Source organism: Perca fluviatilis, chromosome 17, assembly GCF_010015445.1.
Source record: "Perca fluviatilis chromosome 17, GENO_Pfluv_1.0, whole genome shotgun sequence".
In the NCBI taxonomy this organism is placed as follows: domain Eukaryota; kingdom Metazoa; phylum Chordata; class Actinopteri; order Perciformes; family Percidae; genus Perca; species Perca fluviatilis.
In genome coordinates, this window is record NC_053128.1 from 14,449,175 (window position 1) to 14,472,765 (window position 23,591).

The 23,591-nt window shown below is 39.5% G+C and overlaps 1 protein-coding gene across 9 annotated transcripts in view; it reads left to right on the forward strand.

Moving 5' to 3' along the window:
* LOC120545508 (beta-amyrin 28-monooxygenase-like) overlaps positions 1-23,591 on the forward strand; it is a 120,033-nt gene that overhangs the window by 95,510 nt on the left and 932 nt on the right. For 5 of the 9 annotated variants that reach the window (XM_039779901.1, XM_039779900.1, XM_039779894.1 and 2 more), the window contains 2 exons: positions 45-132; positions 4,024-5,534. In XM_039779901.1, coding sequence (XP_039635835.1) covers positions 45-132; positions 4,024-4,185 — 250 coding nt within the window. In that variant the 3' untranslated portion in view covers positions 4,186-5,534. The other 4 variants (XM_039779897.1, XM_039779895.1, XM_039779898.1 and 1 more) reach the window with 4 other exon arrangements.

Below are 23,591 nucleotides of genomic sequence, written 5' to 3' on the forward strand. Positions count from 1 at the left end.
TTGCATTTGTGTGTAACCATGTAACTATGTTTTTGCATGTGCAGGAATGCAGGCCAGGAGCACTTCCTGTGTTCGTTCGGCAACGGGCCTAGAAGCTGTATGGGAACTAAACTTACTGACGTCTTCCTTAAGGTGAGTCCATTTATTTGCTCATTAAACACACATAAATACATACATGCACTCACACACCAATCCCATTAGTGCCACAGTCTTTTTGAGCAAATGAGGTAAAAGATTGACCGAAGTTTTTTCTTTTTTTTTATTGCTTTCGGACTTACTGTTGCTTTAATTAATGTTGTTCAGTCAGAGAAACGGACACAAAGAAGAAGTTCAAATGCTGAGATGTTGAGACATTTGTAGTTCAGCAGCCTTAGCTCTGCATTTTTCATTTTTTTTATTTTTATGCTTCTGAGTCACATTTTGTGGGAAGTCTACTGGACTGAGTCAGCGATAGAAAAAAAAACGTCCAATGTGTTTATTCTTTTCAAGGAATGAGGAGAGGATGCAACAGAGCTGATGTCGAATATGGTCTATATTTGTAGAAATAGTACTGTAGCAGGAAAAGGTCACTGTTGTGAGATGGAGGCAACCAGTTTTCCTCATTTGTCCACGGTAAATTAACCTATATACTGTAACTAAACTCACCTTTATTAACAAAAATGTACATAATGCATTTTTAATTAAACCTGCCAACCTGAGAAGTCTTTTATTTAGATTTTCAAATCACAGTTATGGATGTTAAAAATTCATTAATCCTATTTTCTGCATGTTGTTTGAACAAAAACTGTACAAAGGCTGTCATCATTTAATTTATTGAAGATTTATTATGTTTGAAGGTATAACATCTGTATGAATTCAAATATTATTATGGGAGATAGTATACACTGCATAGATTATATATATTTATATTTGAATATGTTCACTAATATGAGAAAAATGGGAATTTGCAACCAAGAGGAAAGTGAAAATTGGGAAGTTTCTGGGAAAACCCTTATTAATTATTTGTAGAGGGCCTGCTAACGGCTGCTTGAGGGTGACACCAACCTGAAAACAACTACAGTGAGCGGGTTTGAAATAGTTTGTTAGAAGTGACCATATTTGGACAAGAGGGCAGAGCTGACTGTGTTCTCTATGATTTCAATGGCGCTGCGCTAAGCTAAACGTTAAAAGGAAAACTTGAAGCCAGTTATCCAGCAGAGATAGTCGGGCGGGTTAACAGGGACCTCCGGGCACTGGCACAGTTCATCTGGATGTACAGCAGTACACAGGGATTGTTGATTGTGTTCCAATTGACTTTGAAGTGTAAAAAAAACAACACAAACACAGTGAGAGGGTAAAAGTTTTAAAGGTCCCATATTATGCTAATTTTCAGGTTTCAACGTTTATTTTGGGTTTTTACTAGAACACGTTTACATACTTTAATGTTCAGAAAACCCAATTTTACTTTGTTGTTTGAATATACCTGTCTGAAACGCTCCATTTTAGTCTCTTTAAGCCCCCTCCTGAAAAAGCCCAGTTTGCTCTAATTGGTCAGCATTTCCTGGGTCTTCCGCATCTGCGCTCTTACGGTCTCTGCACCGTTATTGCAGCCAGGGAATGACTGTAACAGCACTGTAGCGTCACTTTCTACCTACAGTATACATAGTATAGGATAGTTGTGACATCACAACAAAAGTCCTGATGGCTCATTTAAAGGTACAGTTTCTGAATACGTGCTGTGTGCATTTCTCCATGGATTGAGTGTATGATACTTTCACAGTATTTGGGTAGCACCTCGACCTGCTTTATAATAAAAAAGACATTAAAATCTCACTTTTTTACAATATGGAACCTTTGAGACAAAACCACGGACAACACCCTAAACAAGTTCACAGCGGTTTTATTGGAACAGTGTTATACTGTAGATACGCATTGCTAAACATCTATCCTGATTGACAGGTCAGTGTGTTTATGTTTGTGTAAGGGAAGAAAGCAGATTGCACCAATAAGCCAATGAGAGGCTCATTTCAGCAGTCCACATCATATACATATAAAATACTGTACATTATTTAACCTAAAAGGTAAATAACAGTCACTAAAACATATTCTCTTTCTTCCCAGATTGTTAAAGAGCAACAACAGCAACATATGCATACAAATATAATATAGATGGGGGTGTTACTGCAAGCTATCCTTACTGTAATGCAAATGTGAGGAATGACTCAATCCTGCACACACACACACACACACACACACACACACACACACACAGACACACACACACACACACACTCATGAGTCATTGTTAATGTTGAGCTGATAGGAGCGCAGGTGAAAAGCTCAAAGCGGTTTGATGATCTGCTCTCTCATTCAGCTCTCCTCATTGTTCAGCAGGACAATCATATCTAATTTAAAACTAGATTACTTATTCTGTTACTACTTATTGTTCCTTATTGCTTAAACGAGTGGCATGAATGGGACAAAGTAGGCACTACATTGCTCTCATACTCTTGCTTCTCTCTTCTTCCAGTCTAGTTCCTTTTCACACTCCTTGACACAGGCCGGTCAACTGTCAACCAATCGCTGATAAAATAAATTCAGAAAGATGATGTACAGATCCATAGTAACGAGGTCAACCCTGCTCCGTCTTTCAGCTGAAGATTTCTCTCAGTCCATTCGTAAATATTGCTATCAGCAACATTGAACAGCATGACCCAACTCTGCTATGTGATAATGTACAAGAGATATACACTCTATCCATCAACTTGTTATGGTTTGTTTTGCCAAATGATGTCCACGTTGAACCTTATCTTTGTTTCTTTTTTTCGCTTTAAGACCACACCATTTGGCTGTAAAGTGTGTCTGGCTCTCAGCAGACTGACCACTTGCACATACCACCACATCCACACACACACACACACACACACACACACACACACACACACACACACACACACACACAAACCGGAGGTCGTGACCAGAGTAAAAAGTAGACCGCACGGATCTAGGTCAGAGATGTGACTCATCGCCTCCTTGCTTCATCCTTCCCCTTTCCCTTCTTCCCTCCCACCCCCACCATCATCATCCTTCCCCAATTCCTTCACTCTTGCCTCCCTTCCTCCAACCCTGTTTCATTCATCCTGCTCCTCCACCTCTATCAGGAAAATCTTCATTCACAAAGTGGAAGGAGGTGGGGCAACTGGCTGTTACTGGTGAATGTGATTGAGCTGCTCTGTGGCTGACAATCAGCCAATGGGGAATGCTGGCTATAGTATCACCAACCATGGAGCTCTGAGTGCACTTACTATGTAGAACAAAATACTGTGGAATCAGCCGTTTGCTGTCGTGTGGTACCATTGTTCAACATTTACACAAAGGTGACTGGAGACGATAGTGTAATATTAATTTAAATAAAGAAAAATGAAATTGTTGGGCGCCTGGGTAGCTCACCTGTTAGAGCGCACGGGCATATATTAGAGGTTTACTCCTCGACGCAGCAGAGGTGGGTTCAACTCCGACCTGCAGCCCTTTGCTGCATGTCATTCCCCCTCTCTCTCCCCTTTCATGTCCGTCCTTTAACAATAAAGGCCTAAAATGCCCGACAAATAATCTTAAAAAAAGAAAGCCTCTTATTGAGCTCAGCTAGATGGTCAAATGAACAGATATCAAGAAAGTGTTTGTGATTTGAGTCAACCTAATGTTCCCTTTCAACTTGGCTGCTGAAAGGTGTTGCGGTGCATTCGTACTTTCAAATCTTGAAAACAACATACAAAGAAAGTGTTATGGAGGCTGTAGCTTCACACGTTGAAGACTTCTTCAGCGTTGGCGGAAGCTCTCGCTCTGCCAAGTACCTTCTGGTTTAACATTTTGTTTTTGCACTGGTATAAAATTGGAATATGGAAATTGTCACTCCCACCCCCATTGCTTTTAACTCTAAATATCATCTGTCAAGCAGAAAGTAAGCTACGTTTATCTCGGTGCAGCAAAGACACTGAAGTTACAACACATTCAGAAAAACTCCTCCTTTTCTTGTTTTGCTGCCAGGAAGCGTGCATGTACCTGTTAAAGCACTACGACTGGTGTTTGGACCCTCCATCACAGGACCTTGAGTACAAATGGCTGCCTGTGTCTCGCCCCGCTAACCCCCCCACCATCTCTTTTACCCGACTGGATCTGACCAGATCTGACAGGAGCGACACCAACTAGGGGATGCACAGTATGTTTGGTGATGTACCTGCTTATAAATTAAAAGAAAAAGGGGGAAAAAAAGATATGAGCATTAAAAACTGTAGCTAGAGGCCACATATGCCTGTCTAGAATGTGCAGAACAAGCTGGAAAATATGTGAACACACACACACACAGGGAAGCCAGCAAACTGTGAGGCTTTCCCTGCTGCGTATAATTCAGTAATCGTCCTGGGGAAAGCCGAGGAGTGTACTGGTTTCACTCTGTGTTCTCTGCCAGATATTCCGCAGCTTTGCTTCATGAATCTGCGACAGAAGACAAGCATTTAGTCTGTTTTTTAATGGTTCATTTATTACAGTTTAAAAAGATTCACCAGATCCACAAGATGAAGCTCTTTGCCTCACTGAACCTGTCTTATACATCAGATGTTGCTTCTAGGGTGAATTGAGGTACACCTTCCTTTTTGTCGTGGTGGAGTTAGCTGTGAACAGAAATTGAAATTACCTCCAAAAACTGCAGCTTTTATGCGGTGAGAAATCACATTTCTTTTTACCACACTGCAGCATCACTATTTAAACTATAAAAAAAATCCAAGGGAACACACACACACACACACACACGTGTGCACACACACACACTTGCACGCAGAGGTAAGCCCTCAGATTCCCTACCTAACTGCAAACCTGTCTCCCCTCCCCCTTCCACCACCTAGCAACCAACACTGCTTAGCAACAGTTCGTCATACCGACACTGACTTCAGTATGCAAGTCTCACAAACGCACACACACTTGCACACGCTAACCTGGTTATTTTTGAAAGCGGTTGGCAGTGATACACATACCATCTGAATCACATGCAAATAATGCCAGAAGGCGTTTGAGAGCCACAGTTTAAATAACCTTTGTAACCTGAATTATTTTTAGCCCATGAATCATAAACTAAACTACACTCATTATGTGTTTGCCTCATATATAAAAATTTTTTTTTATTTGTAACTAATAATTTATTAATATTTAAGTGTGGTACACATTTGTTATATTATAAAGTGTGTACGTTTGCATTTTTCTTTCATAGTCATTTGAAGGCTGTAATTGTTGAATGTCTTTCTGATTTGTCTAACTTCATGTAATGTTACTAAAACATCTTACTATCTAAAAAAATAACATTTGGAGTAATTTATTTTTGCTGCTTCCATTTCTGTATTCTGTCAAATTTACAGATTAAATATTCTGTCATTTTAAATTGTAGTGGTTCCCAATTTAAGGGTCGGGGCCTCCTAAAATAGATCTCAGGGGTGTTGGGAAGATTCAAGGAATAAGAAAAAAGAAAATCTAGTGTTTTTTCCTGATTTTTCTTTTCAAGTACTTGACACTTCTGCCTCCTCAGGCCTATAAAGGTCCTTCAGATGTCACTATCTAAGAAAGAAAAATCCCTGCTAACAAGTCATGTGCATAACCAGTGATGAGGGGTCACAATTCATTTTAGGGTTTCACAAGCCAAAACGTTTGGAGCAGCTAGCAGTTAGTAGCTAAAATAAAACGATAACATGTTCTCTAATTGCTTTCCCCCACATTGCATCTAAAAGAGAAGATTGAAAGTTAATTCTAAGACATAACAAATTACTATTCTCCAGTAAACCCCATTCAAGTATAATAAAATAAAATAGCATAGAAATAGACAAGAAATAACTCAACTCAACTTTATTCATGTAGAATCTTTCATACAAACAAGCAGCCCAAAGTGCTTCACATGGCAAAAATAAAAACAGACAAAAAAATGACTAAATAGAAAAAAAAATAAACAACAATAAATAAAAAATTGCAAGATGCAAAATTATAACAATAAAACTAAATGTTTAAAAAAAAAAAGAAATGTCAATAGAATACAATAAAATATACACAGCAGAGATAAAAAAATTATGTAAACTTAAAAACTAAGGCTATGACATTACTCTAAAAAGATAGGTCTTTCATTTCCTTTTAAAAATAAATACAGTTACAGTTAAGTTGCCCCATTTACAGAAATAAACGTATAGCAACATTAATGCTGTATTTTATATACTTGCAGTCCTATCCCAGCAGCAGGAATATGTTCAATCTGAACTGGAACATGTTAGGCTACAGTGTGAATGCAGCCTGAGGTGTGTAACTGAAATGTAAGCTATGCTGTTAATGCTGCATGTACTCTCTGTAATCAGCCATAGGCATGTGTCTCAGAAAGATGCTTTTGTCCTGCAGAGAGCTGCTCAATAAACCTACTGTGTTCTCTTTGCTGCTCTCTCACACACACAACTATACATCCTCCTATACACAATGAATTCTGCTGCAGACGTGCATATTTCTTACTTGTCTCACTCAGCCGTTGTCTCTGTTTCTCCGTCTCTCACTGACACATACGCACATGCACACTTGCAAACATACATCACACAAGATCTGGCAGAAAACAGGGTTCTAGTGAACAGAGTGGGATGACTCACTGCTCATCCTGCACTTGTCCTTTAGCTGCCTTTCCTCCTCGCAACAATGTACGACAGGCGAGAGTGATTTGTGATGTTATAGTATAGGATGATGTGTTATAGTATGGTTTGATATGTCAGTTACTAATAATCACTGCACATAACTCCCTGTAAATCTGGGAATTTACGTTTGTAACGGATTACGTTCTAAATCATGCAGATTATGGTCCTTTACTGATGGCTAAACCGACTATCTGTGTGCCTTCTTGTAGTCCGCCCCTTCACATTTTAAAACATAATATAAAAATCAGCTGACCATGCAGCCACAAACAATGGCTATACTAAACTTGCTCTTGTGAATGTAATGTTGATTCATTTCAAGAATGTGATGAGCAAAAGCGACGTCTGTTTTCTTTCTTGCGTGTAGATTATAACAAAATGCAGCTTTTTTTAGAATGTGTTTGTGTGTGTGTGTGTGTGTGTGTGTGTGTGTGTGTGTGTGTGTGTGTGTGAAGCTTAAATTTTTATTATGTGCACAGGATCCTATATTCAATACATCTCACATTGTATGCACATGTTGTATGAAAGGATAGATCAATAGATAGATATACAGATATAGAATACACTACAGGTCACTCATTTTCCATCGAGGATTGTGAGAAGAAGGAAATCATATTGGAATGGACGGACACACACACACACACACACACACACACACACACATGTCTAACAGGAGGTAGGCCAGTGTATCCAGATGGCAGAACAAAGCCTGAGGTCAGTTTTAATGAGCGGAGCTAATTACCACATGACTGTCCTATCTGTCCACTCCCGGTGGACTGTTGGCCTTTAATAGGGTATACAACAGGAAGTAAAGGCAGGAAAAGCCCACCGCCCAACCCTGCCACATACAACCAAATAGTAGTCACTATATAAACAATGTGTGATACATGCACCCAGCACAGTTTTTATAGACCCAGTAGACTTAAAGTCGACTGGTGATAATAGAGTGTACAGAACTATAAACACACGCATTCTACATTAGATCTGCAATAAAACAATGAGTGTTTGCTAACATGCTAACTTTTGCTTTGCTGAATGGGACTTTTCCCAACGTAACCGGTAACCCCACTAATAAAGAGGTTAGTTTATGACATGCTCTTTGGCCTGGCAACTAACATCATGTTAGCATTATTACTGCAGGCCATAAGCTAATTAGCCAGACATGCACATTTGGAGCTGATATTGGAGCTGAAAGACACTGGGAAGGGGGTTTAGTGAGCTGTCATTGTACACACACAGAGACACACTCACATAAACGCACAAGCATGTGTCCGTCAATGCAGCACACACACTCCTTGCTGCATACTGTGTTTGTCTGTGCCCAGACAAGCAGGAAGAAAAAGCTATTAGTCACTGAGGTGCCATCAAGCACTGTTTAATTTATCTTCCCTGTGCTGCTGAACTCCGTGCTGCAGCTCAGATTCATCAGGGAGCTCTCACTCTGCCAAATATATGTATAAAATCATTCGTGGACCTATATCTTTTGATTTGAGAGCCTCTGACAGACAGAAGTAGTGAGCTAGTTTCTGGTTATACTGTAACATCAGTTGAGTTTCAGGTCGCCCGTAGAATATTAATGAACTTCCTGTGACTTGTTGAGGAAGTCGATGGATGTGCGGACACAGCTTACGATCTACTGCATAGTTTATGTCCTCAGTCGACAGCACTGAAGTCAGAGAGTGAATGCCTTTATGTTAGAGCCTTTATGAATTTGAAATTGAACATTGACTTTCGTATTCAGATAATATGGCCTACATTTATTTTTGAATTAAGAAGGGCTGCGATGCTTTGAGCCTATTTCTTACATCAGCGTGACTGACTGATGTTTAGCAGGTACAATGTTTACAATGCCATCTTAGTTAAGCATGTAAGCATGCTAATATTAGCTAATTAGCACTAAACATAAAGTACAGCTGAGGCTGATGAATGTCATTAGTTTTGCAGGTATTTATTTATAAACCAAAGTATTGGACAAATTCATTGTCATGCATTAGCATAGACATTATCTTGACCTAGATGCTTCTGACACACAAATAACGCACCGGCCTACTAAGCATTCAGACTATTTCTGGACTAGCTGTCATCCTCTTGTGACTCTTATTATAATTTCACAATTACAATCAAGTCTTGTTCCATGATGTTGCAATTGTAATGTGAGAGATGGTTAGAAAACACGGGAGTCGCATGAGTGCTTGGGAGTAGAGTTGAGTAAAAGCATCCCTCTCCAAACTCCCTCCTCCCTCTCTAATTGACATACTCTTTCAAACACTTTTAACCACTCGTCCTCCTCTTCTGTCTCTCATGTCACTCCCCTCCATCTCTCCCCCTCTCCTCTCTTTGGGACTGCAGTCATTCATTTCGGCATCATGGAACAACACTTGACCTGTTTTTAGCTGTCGGGGTAATGGCCCTGTCTCCGGTGACGTCCGCTTGGGAGGAAGAAGAGGAGGTGAGGGGAGAGGTCAGAGGAGAGGAGAGAAAAGAAGTTGTCTAGGAGAGGCAAAGTTTAATGAAAAGTCAACATTTAACAACTGTATTTTTATGCTGAAGTCACTAATAGCTATTCATATGTGCTGCTGCACAGTGTCTTTATATTTGAATACATTACAACATGTTTTTATTGTTAGTAACAATAAAGACTGGGCATTAAAAAATGAGGCTGAATATGAAGCAATATATTTTTCTTATTGTTAGCAAAAGAACCAAACCAACAACTGTGTATTCAAATCCTGATATATCGTATTCCTTTTGGTCATAGAGCACCATTGTGTCCAAAAACGATTAGAGACATATTAGTGAGACACACCGTTGCACTGGGTGACGTGTTCCTTCATTACCATGGACACTGGCACAGTAGTTTATTTTGAGTCAATCCTACACTGTCCTGAAGCTGTAAATACTTACCAGCCCACCAAATGTGTATTAATCTGCCCCTGAAAATAGTCCCCAACAAATGCACTATTTACTCTTTGTAAACGTTTGATAACGTTTGCTAAAAATTACAGTGCCCAGCTCTTTTTAGGAAATGATTTACCTTTTTTTTTTTTTTTTAAATGAAAGTTTATATTCATGACCTGTTTTTAAAGATATACATCTTCAGTAGCATCAAAGTTAATGTCCAAACTGTTTGAGATTGGGTTGTAAAGGATAATGTATCCCTTGCCTTCCTACTGCACTATTTAAATATCAAACTAACTCCTGTGTGGCTATGTCATTTTACCAGACGGGTATTGTTATTTACTTATTGCTTGATCAGATTGTTCCTGGTTTAAATCAAACTTTTGTTACTTTTATGACACTTATTATTATATGCATTTTAATTCCGGTTCACTTTTAGACAAACTGGACAACTAACTTCCACTCCCTGAATTAAATTGCTTAAAATATCATAAATCTTGGTCAGACCAGGGCACCATCCAGACTGCATTCTTAGCCTCAATCTGTGCCGTTTGCTTGGTGTTACAGAGCTCTGTGAAAAGTATGTTTATCCTCAGCTATTAGGAAAGCTGGCTTCCCAACACGCTCAGATATAGACACAACAATAGCAGTCCTGTTTCTTCCACAGTATTAGCTGTGCTCACACAGTTTGAATTAAGAGGTCAGGCCACTTTTGTAATAGTCCCTTTTTCACTCCTGGCCATGATTTACACATAGTGAACTTAGCTGTTTATTCAGTTGTCAAGCTGAATATTTCGGGTGATACAATCACACATTATTTCATATATAATGTTATCTAATAGAATTGCAGAGTTTAGAAATGGGTGATAGTCATGCATCATCCTGAGTTTACTGCAATCTTTTAAACTTTCCTTATTTTAGTCAGCCAACTAATGTGGAATGGATAATTATATGAATGCAGAATATGTACAGACAATATTGGCTATAGACTCTGACCTCGTCACTCCTTACAGCCGATTTGGGGAGTGATGATTAATAAGTTTTCCCCAGGGTACTGGGGAGATATGGCTTATGACGTACTAGCAGTAGTGGTAGCAGAGTTTTCAGGTGCAGCTGGCATGACAGAACACAAGAATGATCAAAGCATTGCAGACTTACAGTAAATACTTTGCCCTATTTTAAATGGTGGATTAGAAATACGTCACAGCAAGTAGATTGTGTCGTGTCTGTTAGTGTTGCAGGCAATGCAAGTCTATCTCAACTAGCTCGCAGAATGTACTTCTATTATTCCACAGATACCTGTACTTAACTCTATATAGTTTATGATACATTCATAAAACAGTAGTTGCATCACTAAAGAAGCATGCTTGTAGAACAGATGATTGAATCAAAGGCACAGTTAATAAAGGCACACTCAGCAGAGATGAGTGAGTACCGGTATATTGGTTGATTGTGGCGATGAGCAGTATGGAGACATGGGATTATATAAGCGCACTGTAATAATAACCAGAGCAGTGTAAGTGGCTAAGTTTCAAAGAAAGGTGTCACTCTTAACTACCTCAAACTCACAAGTCATAATAATATAAATAGTCCCATTTACAATACTAGGATGTACTTTACAATTCGGAAAGAATATGTGACCGTCCGCTATTGGTATGCCTCAGCGCCGGCGACAACATTACAGAGGCATTATGTTTTTGGGTTGTCCCTCCCTCCGTCCGTCCCATTCTTTTGAACACGATATCTCAGGACCCCTACAGGGAATGTCTTCAAATTTGTCACACATGTCCACTTGAACTCAAGGATCAATTGATTAGATTGCGGTGGTCAAAGGTCACTGTGACAAGAATTCATACGCTAATTATGACAACATTTCACACAAATGTCTGATTGGAGCCAGGACAGACGTGCATTTAAACTGCAACTTGACTGGTTGGCAGAGGCATACAACCGCAAGGTGGTAACTTTAGTTTTATGATAATTACAATTTTGAATTCCAAATATCTATTTTTGTTGAGACTGTCAGAAGTGTTGATTCTACATTGCTTGGCCTGTACATCAAGACATGTAATCTGAATGCATGCGTGAAGTGGAAAACGGAAGTGGAAAATGGAAATAATTCATGGCGTATAGGTTGGAGATTAACTGTTGAAACGTGGGTTCAGTTATAGCTAAAATCGGTTCTCCAATGAACACGCAAAAACCCCTTTTTCTCAATTCCATTCAGCCCTCACACTTGTAAGAGTGTTGTCTTAATTCACTGCTTCTGTACATCACTGTGTTCTCCATGCAGTTTTTACCTCCTCAGAGCATATCCCAGTGGGAGTGTAGGAGGAGATGTTTGTCTTTGCACAGTTACAGCAGTTAGAACATGAGTAGTAACAGCGAAACTCTCTCAAAAAGAAAAACACATTTCCATAGAAACTGAAGAATGGGCTTAGTGTTTGGCTGCTACTGGTGGAATAAGTAGGAGGTGGACTGTGAGTTCCAGTACTCTCCAGTGATAACTTCCTCCTGGGGTTTGGATGGTTTCAGGCTTTGAAGAAGGAATGAAGTATTAAATCCTGCCCACATAGTGTCTTCCTGAATGTGATAAACAAGGTGAAATTCAAGTACAATGGAGATGGCTAACATTCCCAGCAGTAGACAACAAACGAGACAAGAGGCCCAAAATATTATCAAGTGTTTCCGGCAACCACAATCAGAGACATTAACAGTGCCATAAAAGCAAAAAAAAAAAAAAAAAAAAAAAATTAAAAAAAAAAAATTAAAAAAAAAAAACCCCGAAGAAAAAAAAAAAATGTTGAAGCGAAAGCGTAAAAAGCTAAAAGCATTTATGGGGGGAAAAAAAATTGGGGAAAAGGGGGGGCCGGGCCGGGAAGAAAAAGGGTTAGTGGGACATATGTGATATGGAGAGTGCAGTCAAAAAAAACAAAAAGATAACTCACTATCGTTTTTTTCCCAGAATTTGGGCCACCATCAATAAGTTCAGTTCCTGTATCTGACAGCCCAACTCTTCTGTAAATATTGTCCAAAAGTTGCTCTTTACAGGGTGGCTATTTATAGACATCATGTTAAAGCAAAGGGCATGGATAGTATTGCTTGCAGCATAAACAGACAATGGGTACCCATGGCAATATCAATGTTGATAATGCTTTAAAAGAGCAAAATATCATGTCATATCAGCCACAACACAATGAGATTAGCTGAGAGGTCCAGTAAATGTGACTTGACCCTCACATCTGAAATATGATGATATTTAGTGGTCTGATTGGAAGTTACTGTAGCAGAAAAGAAGACTGCAATTCGATTAAGCAGAATGAGAATGTGATTTTCAGACAGCAGAGAGCAATTTTACCTTTATGTAGTGAGGAACAGTTGACTCGGCATGTACGGTATGTTCTTTCACAGCAAGTAGTTATTCATCCGTCTCTATGTCCACATCTTATAAACCCAGCATACAATATTTATTTATTTCTATTAAAAATGTAATATAGTATATATAGTATATAACACATATACAGAAACATGAACCTACCTGTAAGATTTCTCGTTAATGCAATTATCTAATCAACCAATCACACGGCAGCTGCCTCAATGCATTTAGGGGATGTCGTCCAGGTCTAGACAATCTCCTGAACTCCAAACTGAATGTCAGAATGGGAACGAAAAGTGATCTAAGCAACTTTGAGTGTGGCATGGTTGTTGGTGCCAGATGGGCTAGTTTGAGAATTTCCTAATCTGCTCAGTTACTGGGATTTTCACGCACAACCATTTCTAGGGTTTACAAAGAATGGTCTGAAAAAGGAAAAACATCCAGTATGCTGCAGTCCTCTGGGTGAAAAAATGCCTTGTTGATGCTAGAGGTCAGAGGAGAATGGGCCTAGTGATTCAAGCTGATAGAAGATCAACTTTGACTCAAATAACCACTCGGTACAACCAAGGTATGCAGCAAAGTATTTGTAAAGCCACAACACGAACAATCTTGATGCGGATGGGCTACACCAGCAGAAGACCGCACCGGGTACCACAATGAGGCTAAAATTTGCACGAGCTACCCAAAATTGGACAGTTGAAGACTGTTGCCTGGTCTGATGAGTCTCAATTTCTGTTGAGACATTCAGATGGTAGAGTCAGAATTTGGCGTAAACAGAATGAGAACATGGATCCGTCATGCCTTGTTACCACTGTGCATGCTGGTGGTGGTGGTGTTATGGTGTGGGGAATGTTTTCTTGGCACACTTTAGGACCCTTAGTACCAATTGGGTATCGTTTAAATGCCACAGCCTACCTGAGCATTGTTTCTGACCATGTCCATCCTTTTATGACCACCATGTACCCATCCTCTGATGGCTACTTCCAGCAGGATAATGCACCATGTCACAAAGCTTGAATCATTTCAAATTGGTTTCTTGAACATGACAATGAGTTCACTGTACTAAAATGGCCCCCACAGTCACCAGATCTCAACCCAATAGAACATCTTTGGGATGTGGTGGAAGGAGCTTCGTACCCTGGATGTGCATCCCACAAATCTCCATCAACTGCAAGATGCTATCCTCTCAATAGGGGCCAACATTTCTAAAGAATGCTTCCAGCACCTTGTTGAATCAATGCCACGAAGAATTAAGGCAGTTCTGAAGGCGAAAGGGGGTCAAACACGGTATTAGTAGGGTGTTCCTAATAATCCTTTAGGTAAGTGTATATATATATATATATATATATATATATATATATATAGTTCTGTATATATATATACACAACCACATAAAAACAGAAAAATTAAACAATAAATCTGCAGGAGAAGGCAAAAAACATCCCAGCAAAAGAAAGAGCAATTATTTATTATAAACCGTTTGAAGATGGCATCAAGTTACATCTTCCAATTAATAACATTGAAATAAAATATTTTCTTATAACGTTTAAAGGCAGGCTTGTCAGTTGTCTCCTTAGTCTTCTCAGTTGATTTGTGTGTTCATTTTTTATCCTGGAGAAGGCGGTATGTGCTGAGATGTAAAAATAAAAACGCTTGCCTCAGAGTCTCTCGCCTCCGCCTTCTTCTCAGTATCTTTATCGTTCCATGGATTCAAACCCAAGTTAAAGTTAAGTTGCTCAAGTTAAAATCAACAGCATTATCTATTTGGATAGGCTGTGCTGTTTAATTATCACATTTTTCCTCTGAAATCAGGAGTCAAATTACTGAATAAGTGAACTAAATGCTTTCCTTGGAAGGATGATCCTTGGATCTGATGTTACCGTATGAACAATTCTATCAAGTGTAAACAAAAGCAGTATTCATATTTAAAACATTTGTTGTATCTCCAAAAAATCTGTTCTATGTCTTTAGTATCAAACACTCACTGCTTGTAGGCTGGAAATGTCATTGCTCTTATGCAGCTGTAGTCACATTCACAACAGTTACAGTGAGCTGCTAAAAAAAGAACCCACTTTCAAAACCTCCATTAAAACTTCTCAAAGGATTATGCAGCATCAGCACGCTAATATACCCATATTTTTGCCAAAATATGGCTACATTTTTTACGCTAGTTCAAATAACTGTTTATGTTCACACATGCATTTTCTGATCAGCAACTAATGTGCAAATCTTCAATATATTTATAAGAAGTTTGGGCAAAAATGAAGAGTTTGCTTGATCCACCATGTCCACACTGTGTCTGTGTGGACAGCAGCTGGCAAGTTAGTTCTGTAAGCAGGCTATTGTTTGCAGGTTCACACATGAATGGGAGTTGGTTTTCCTTTAGGAAACATTAAACAGTGTATGTTTGCTTTCAGACAATGTTTCCCTGTAATTTGATAAAGGAATCCATTAGAGAAATGTTATTGCAGGTCTTCTGGTTTCTACTGGAATTAATTAATTTTAATGGAGCGTTTTGATGTTATTGGTCCAGTGCTGTTTCCTAACCACTACTGCTACTGGATTCAGCTGGTAGATGGCAAAAGAATCCTTCATTAATAGTTTATCTGCTTACATATGTGCAAATCCCCAATTCTTCTAGATTTTCTTAAAAGCATCAAGATCAGGGACGTGCACAGCTGCGGGCTATTGTTGCCTGGAACCTGAATAAACTTCTTTTTTTTTTGCTGTGGTGGCTGCATCAATAAGATTAGCCCATCATTAGTAAAGTTAAATCAAAGGAAATTGCCATATCCTCCAATATTGTGTAAACAATGTTGCCACCATACATCAGCTTCAGCTGGGTTGCCTTTTTTTCTCCAGGTTAGAGCAATAGCAATATTGTAATAAATACAATAAGTTTTATTTCAAAACTGACAAAAGATAAGTAAATCCTAACTTATTGCCATATCTGTGAGGGTTATGTAAGCTAGAGACAGAAGTTAAATGGCAGATATACTATATTATACGAGTCATTTTGGTTAAGAGGCAAGACATTCAACCCACTGAGCAAAAGCATGTAAATGGTTGTTTGGTTCAAGCTCCTCCATGAGGTTCCGCAAGTGAAAGTTTAGTTACAATCAACATCTTTTTTTGGGGCTTTTCCCTTTATTATAGAGTGACAGTGGATAGACAGGAAAGGGGGAGAGAGATGGGGGACGACATGCAGCAAAGGGCAGCAGGTCAGATTTGAACCCGTGCCGCTGCAGGATTCAGCCAACATGGTGCAAACGCTCTTACTGGGTGAGCTAGAGGCCACGCCAACATCTTACATCTTTGTCTTCTCTGCTGCATATTCATACAGCATGAGAGCAGGAAGCACACAGGACGAGAGCTAGCTTGACAAATATTACAACACACAGGACATAATAGGATTCAGTTGCATGTAGGCCTACTGTGGCAGTCAGATTGTTTTAACACCTTGAGCCCTGAGTTTTATTTTGAGCCTCCAGCGGGTACAGAGGGGGGGAAATGTTTCAGTTGTGTGTTGTGTAACTCAAGTCATGTTGGCTGTCAAACAATTGGGCAATTGACTCATGGCTGTACACTCATACACAAACACACACACACTCACACAGAGGAAATTCAATCACTTAAATGTGACCGTGTCACATTAACAAGGACACTCTGCTTCCTCTCGTTCCTCCCCCATTCATCTCCTGTCTTCCTCTCCTTTCCCCCTCCTCCCCATGTACCCTCCATCACTGGTCAGCTGCCCTTTATGTTGTCTCTGGGAAAATTAACAGAAAGGTATGAGACACAGGTCAACACGACTTCAGCATGGTTTGTCTTTCTGTATATACATGTGTGCTTTGAGATTATGTGCTTGTCTCTATGTGTGTGTCCGCACGTATGTTTCTACCTGTCGTCACCAGTCATAGTTACCCCACTCGTTGCCTGGGTAATCACAGTTTGTGGCTCCGTCACAGTTTTTCAAACTGAAACATGTCAGATTGATGACGTCAACTTGTGTGTCAAGTCTGACGCACCTCTGCCACATGAGGTGACGGCGAGAGTGCGGTGCCAGGTTGTGTGTCTTGGTGCATGCTAGCAGCAGTACGTGTTTGTGTACGGATGTGGAAAGGGGTTTTAATGGCAGTCTGTTTCCTGTCTTTAATCCCCGTGTCCGTTCTGTTCAGACTGCCACATGTCAGACAAACACACTCACACACACAAGTTGTGCTTTAGCCCTGCCTGCTACTGACTTGAAGATAATCCTCCTCACTGTCTTCATTCATAGTCGTTCATTCAAAACTCAGTGAGAGAAGCTGAGCCACTGATGCAAATAATGTGAATCTTTTTTTTTTTTCTTTAAAGGATTTAAAGAGGTCATTAATGGTTAGTAGTTGTCACCAAATGGCAAAAAGTATTTTTTCTTTCTCACTTTGACACATCTACACAGGGACATATTTGCCCCTGACGGTACTGAATTATACTGACATACACAACTAACTGTGTCAGTTATTTGTCAGTTTTATCTAACTTTATTATATGTTGTGTGTATGTTTTGTGTGTACAACTATTATTTTCACATTATTCTCACATTTACAGGTACAGTTAAATGTTGCAGCAAAATCAATTAATTCCAGTGGATTAGGTAAATCTGTGTATATTTTTCACCTCAGGTTCAGTTTACGTGAACTCTAGCACATCTTGAATGTGCTGACCTATGGGAGAACAGAGAGCTGGAGAATCCAAAATGGAGATGTTGCATCATCTACTTTCATTTCTCTGAAACTGCATTACAAAAGAGGAAGGATTTGAGAGTTATAGTTTGGACTAGGATTTACATGACTAGGCTGTGAACCTTTTTTCCCATTAGCAACTGAGCTAAGAAGCTTGATAACTGGCAGTTAGCAAGCAGGCTAGCTCAGAGAGCTTTTATCTTTCTCCAGTAACATTTATTGAATGAAATGATGTACAACAGTCCAGAGAACAAAAGACTATGGGGAGTAAACGTCCTGTACAGAGAAAATGACTGTGTTAGCCTGTTCCCGGCTGGCTAGCGTGTCAGCGGTTAGCTTGCTATCTACAGTAGTTTACCAACTAGCCCTGCGCGGTTCCGCCATCCATTCTGACATACCCCCACTCCGAAATTGACGTCTAATTGTCGGAGTGGCGGCACTTCCATTGTTTTCAAACGTCCCACCACTCCGACAATTATTGTTTCCATTAGGGTTAGGGTGTGGGGTTAGGGTTAGGGAATAGCAGCATGTCGGATTAGCGGCATGTCTGAATAGAAGCATGTCGGACTGGCATGTAACCGCCCTGCACGTAGTCACTATGTCACCAAGCTTCTATAACTAAGCCTACACATTTTGTGAAAACTGAATTTTGCTGTGCATGTCTGGTGTGACCGGGCCATAACAACTTGAACATTAGCCGTAAGTGATACAAAACTGTGCTGGAAACTGTTTCATGTCACCACGTCATCTAAATATGATGCCTGCTTGTACCTTCACCTTTCTCTTTGGTATCGCCGCTGTCTCTTATACCCCTCTGCACCAGGCTGTGGACATTACCCAGACTGCACCATATAAAAACAAGCAGTCTGGACTTGTGCCCAAACTGAGACAATATTTATTACAGGAAGGTACTTTAGAAAACCTTAGCTTCCTCCAGGATCATAACCTCTTCTATTCTCATTTACTAAAACAATATTTGTATTAGCCTCTTAGTTTGAAAACGCAGTTTGAACGTTGTAGGTGTAACAGGAATGTTTGGGTGCACAATTGCCCATGGCTTACAGATGTTTGAGTAAAATATGAATAGGTTTGAATATGATCTCACCGTTTCATCCTGTGCTAATTTGACTATTCAAAACACACACAGGGATTTGAATGATGAATAAGTGTTTTTTGTGTGTGTGAGAGAGAAATAGATAGAGACAGAAGGAAAAAAAAGATCATATACACGTAATGCCACTTTTATTTTAGGTTTATTTGCTGCAATTTGGGTTGAAAATGTCATGCCACTGTAATAGCAATTCTCCATGACAAGCAAAGGCGTGCTTTATGTAATGTACATTTTCTGTTAGGCTTCATTGTTTTTCTCATTGGTTTCTTTGAACATAGAAAGTGTAGCTGCGTGTTCCTCACAGTGCTGGAAGCTTAGCATGTGGTGCTAACACCAAGGCAGAGTTTGACATTTACGTTAAAAGAATAGTTGGACATTTTTGGAAACGCATTTATTTGCTTTCGAGTTAGATAAGAAGATTGATACCACTCTCTTTTCTCTTACCCTAGTCTCGCATTGCCAGACCTTCCTCCACAGCGCTGTAGAGGAGGGTCTGGCTAGTCCACACAGCATTCCGGGAGGGGAGAAAAACGTGCTCTGATTTATAATCGTCATGGGCGGTGCTAAGCGTGCTAAGTCATAAATCGACCAATTTGAAGTCACAACAACTTCTGATTCTTGCCAGGTCATCATTGTAAATTTGTTCTGTATCGACTTTTCTTATTAAATTTGGTTGAAAATAAAAAATAAACATAAACTGAAGCCGGGTCAAAAGTTAGAGATTATCAAATAGTGCAGTGTTTGCACTTAAGGCCGAGGAGGAAGTAGGCAACACAATGATCAAATAAGAAACTCACGATTCCCATTCACAATAACCAGTTGGAGCATTCAGGCAATTAGGCACGTGCGTGTGTGCCGACAGAGTGTCTGCAGCCTCGCTGCACTAGGTTAGCATGTGAGGTCCAGACGAGAAGGGATTCAGTGTGTGTGTGTGTGTGTGTGTGTGTGTGTGTGTGTGTGTGTGTGTGTGTGTGTGTGTGTTCAGTAAGTTGGTCCACTGAAATGAGGATAAGCAGCTGGTGACCTGTTTTATTACTCATTAACCCACAGAGTCTCCACAAACAGCTCTGGATAAACATTCCAACCCAAAAAAACATTTCCTAAAGCGTTAGCATCACATGTTTTTATCTAATACATCAATTCAGGTTTACACAAATATCGAAACTTATTTCCATTCTGTTTAATGTTTGATTTCCAAAATCTGACACATGCAACTAGAGGATGCAAGTACTGTAAGACACTACTTTCTTTTAAGGGTTTACAAGCCAAAGGGTTGGGAACTACTAAAGGGTACCGTGTGCCTACAAATAGTCGGTGAAGAAATTTCATTGTGGAAATTTCACTCAACTCTCAAAACAGTGTTTTCTCACTTACCCCATTAAGCCATGCAGATAGTTACTATGCTGAGTAACTGGGACACATTGCTCTTTTTTTCATGCTCTGAACAGCACAACAACAATAATTTACTCACCATTATTGTATTGTAGAGAGTGGTATGCCTTATTTGGGATTTCGGTAAACCAGCATTTTAATGTGTTAGACACCTGTTGCATATTTTTTCCATTATGTGTCCTTTTCCTAAAGAGTAAAAACAGATCATACAGCATGGTCTGAGAGTTTGTCCTGTTTTTATTTCAAAAGAGGGGTCGAAAAATTGTCCCAGTGAAAAGGTTAAACTGTTTGTCAGTGACTAGAATTTGCCTCTGACAGAAAAAATATGGATCTGCTCCAAACAGAGTAACAACCCCCACCACACCACTCACTTCCGCTGCTCAACTCCCCCTGCCTCTATCCTTCGCCCTCTTTCTCACTCTACCTTTTTTCTATTTAGCCTTCCCTCCCTCCCCCCTCTCCTTAACTGCTAAATTCTAATTCAAATAGCTTTATTGGAAAAAAATACATGCATACAATTCATTGAGTAAACTAAAATATATAAATTTAAAAACAAGAACATCACAGAAACAACAGAACAGTAGCTCTTTCTCTCATCGTTTTTTCTCTCATATGTTCATTTTTTTGTTCCTCTTTCACACACATAACTGTCACTCCTTCATCCCTCTCTCCCCTGCCTCTATCGACACACTCACACAGACACATGACAAACGGCACAAACTCATTCATGAAAATGTTGTGGCACTCAGTCAAGGCTTAACCACTGGATTATGGGATTGGAGAGTGGGACAGATCTAGAACGTACACACATGAATTACATACACACACACTCATACAAGTCTGAGTGTATGTTGTTTTTTTTAATGGTGTGTTGGTGTTTTAATTATCCTGCCTTGTGGACTTTATTTGTACTCAATGTATGCAGGATTTCCGTTCTAAAACAACAGCAGTTCATTGCACTATTATTGACTACTGTTTATATATTATACAGTTACATTACATACTATTCATCTAGAGCTCATTCAAAGGGATACTTTGACATTTTGAGATACACCTATTCACTTTCTTGCTGAAAATTGTGAGTGTGTCAGGATTTTTGGCATGTATTGTACATTATGCTTCTGTGTTGCATATTTTTAATCAGTACCTGACACTTTGCATCATGATGTTCTACTGTATATAATTCTTATTATCTTTACTCACAAAAACATTCTCTTTTTATTATTGCTCTGTATGATTAAATGTTATTGAAGGGCCTGTGTCACATGTGAAGGGACTATAGATGAAAGCCTTTTAGCTAACCACTCCATTTACAAAAAAGCTGTATCACTGTAATATGCACTGTGCCTGTAAGTGAGAAAATTATCAACATTATACAGAGAGAGGATGATGAGGGTAAAAAAAGACACAAAGTGCATGATTAGAGAGAAGACAAGGAGTAAAAAAGGAGTACGAGAGATATTTACCAACACTGACGTGTGCAAAGCTCATATACAAAATGTCCTCTCTCTCTCTCTCTCTCTCTCTCTCTCTCCCTGTCTCTAACTCATCCACTTTATTGATGGATGACGGCATGGGGGCGAGGGATATGAGGGAATGAATGGATGGACAGGGAAGAGCAGTGGGAGAGGGATGACATCAGTGCAGAGTCTCTCTCCAGCCAATCCCCTTGCAGTCCCCTTTGATGTCTCCACCCTCCCACACCTCTCCCTTGTTGCTACGGCAGCAGCACCAGGCAGCGCGAAGGCATTTTTTAGGGTTGATAGTAATGCGGCGTGGTGTGTGTGTGTGTGTGTGTGTGTGTGTGTGTGTGTGTGTGTGTGTGTGTGTGCGTTTGTTTATATGGGACACTAGAGGTTGCAATCCAACATAAGTAATCACCTCTTTTTTCTTGCTCAATCATCCATCCATCCATCCATCCCTCACCTACTCTCCTCCCTCTGTCGTTGCCATCCTTCATCTCTTCCTCCACTTCCTCCCTGCTGTGCCTGTCGCTGTCTCGTCTTCCATCTTACCTCTTACCTCTTCTCGTCTGAACATTCAAGGTCCTTTCATTCATGATTTATTTTTGCTGCAGTGCTTCTGTTAACTGTTCACTGGCAGCAAACTTGATACACACATTTACATGCACACCGAATATATATATATATATATATATATATATATACTATATATCATACAACATTTTCTGCATAGAGTCACTTTTAACACTTGGAAAATGTGGATATATTGTACAAAATCTTATCCAGAGGCATGAATGACAAACAAGAAAGGCAGATATTTCCATAAAGGGCACGAGGAGCTTTGTCAAGTCTGATAACAATAATAATAATAATAATAATAATTCAAGTGGTATCTTTTGAAGCTACAAATCTATAGGAGGAAACACTGCATTGCAACAAACGTCAAGCTTGAAAGATGTGCCAGGGAAGATCTAATGAAAGATTCTATTGAGTTGTTTTATGGGAAATGTAGAATTCAGTGTTTTTGGAGTTTGGCCCGTACGGAACTAAAATTCAGGATATCTCGACCTTTTGCTGCATCAGTTATGATCGTTCTTTTTAAATCTGTCACTTGCAACTTTACGGAAGTCCAATACTAAATTGCTGTACCGCTTTGAAACTGAGGACAGATACATGTGTTGGAACAACAAATTGTCATGGCTAGTAACTTCAGATAATATGTATCCTATGAAAATCAAAAAAAATTGTATTATATACAGAAACTGAAACCTTTTCATTTAATACAAAATGTGACTGCTTCCTGTTTTAAAGACATACCTACATCTTTTTATCCCTATATCTCTGGCCTTTTAACCATGCAACATTTCCTCTTTAGAGGTTTTGTTTTTGCTTACTGTTGAGTCTAGACAGTCTCTTTTCTTTCACTATGTCAGACAGGAACCGTGACATTATTAACAAGAATTTCAAGAGTTTCAGATGCTAAATGTAATTTCAACATTGGTCTCAGATCATACTTGTATTACATCAGTTACATGTTGTTGAAATATTAATTAAAAATAAATCAGATACACAACACTTCAAGAGTTGAGTATTAAGGCCTGTGAACAACAACAAAAAACACACAAATCCATATGCCCATGTACTGTATGGAAATGTTTATCTGTCTGTCTCTTTTAGCTGGAGTGTCTGCCTATTTTGCAGCCAGTCTGTTTGTGTCAGGGTGTCTGGCTTTTTCCTTCTCTCATCTGCTGCTGTGCTGCCCTCTCTCGTAACCATGGAAACGGGATCAACATGCAAATACCTAGGCACGCTAACTAAGGCTGTGTGATAGGAGATGCAAATTGCGTTTCCTCTTGTAGGATTACACACCCACACACAGATGCGCACTCAGATGTATACGTGCACACACAAACGTTTATGTGCGCATGTAAGCACACCCAACTGCAG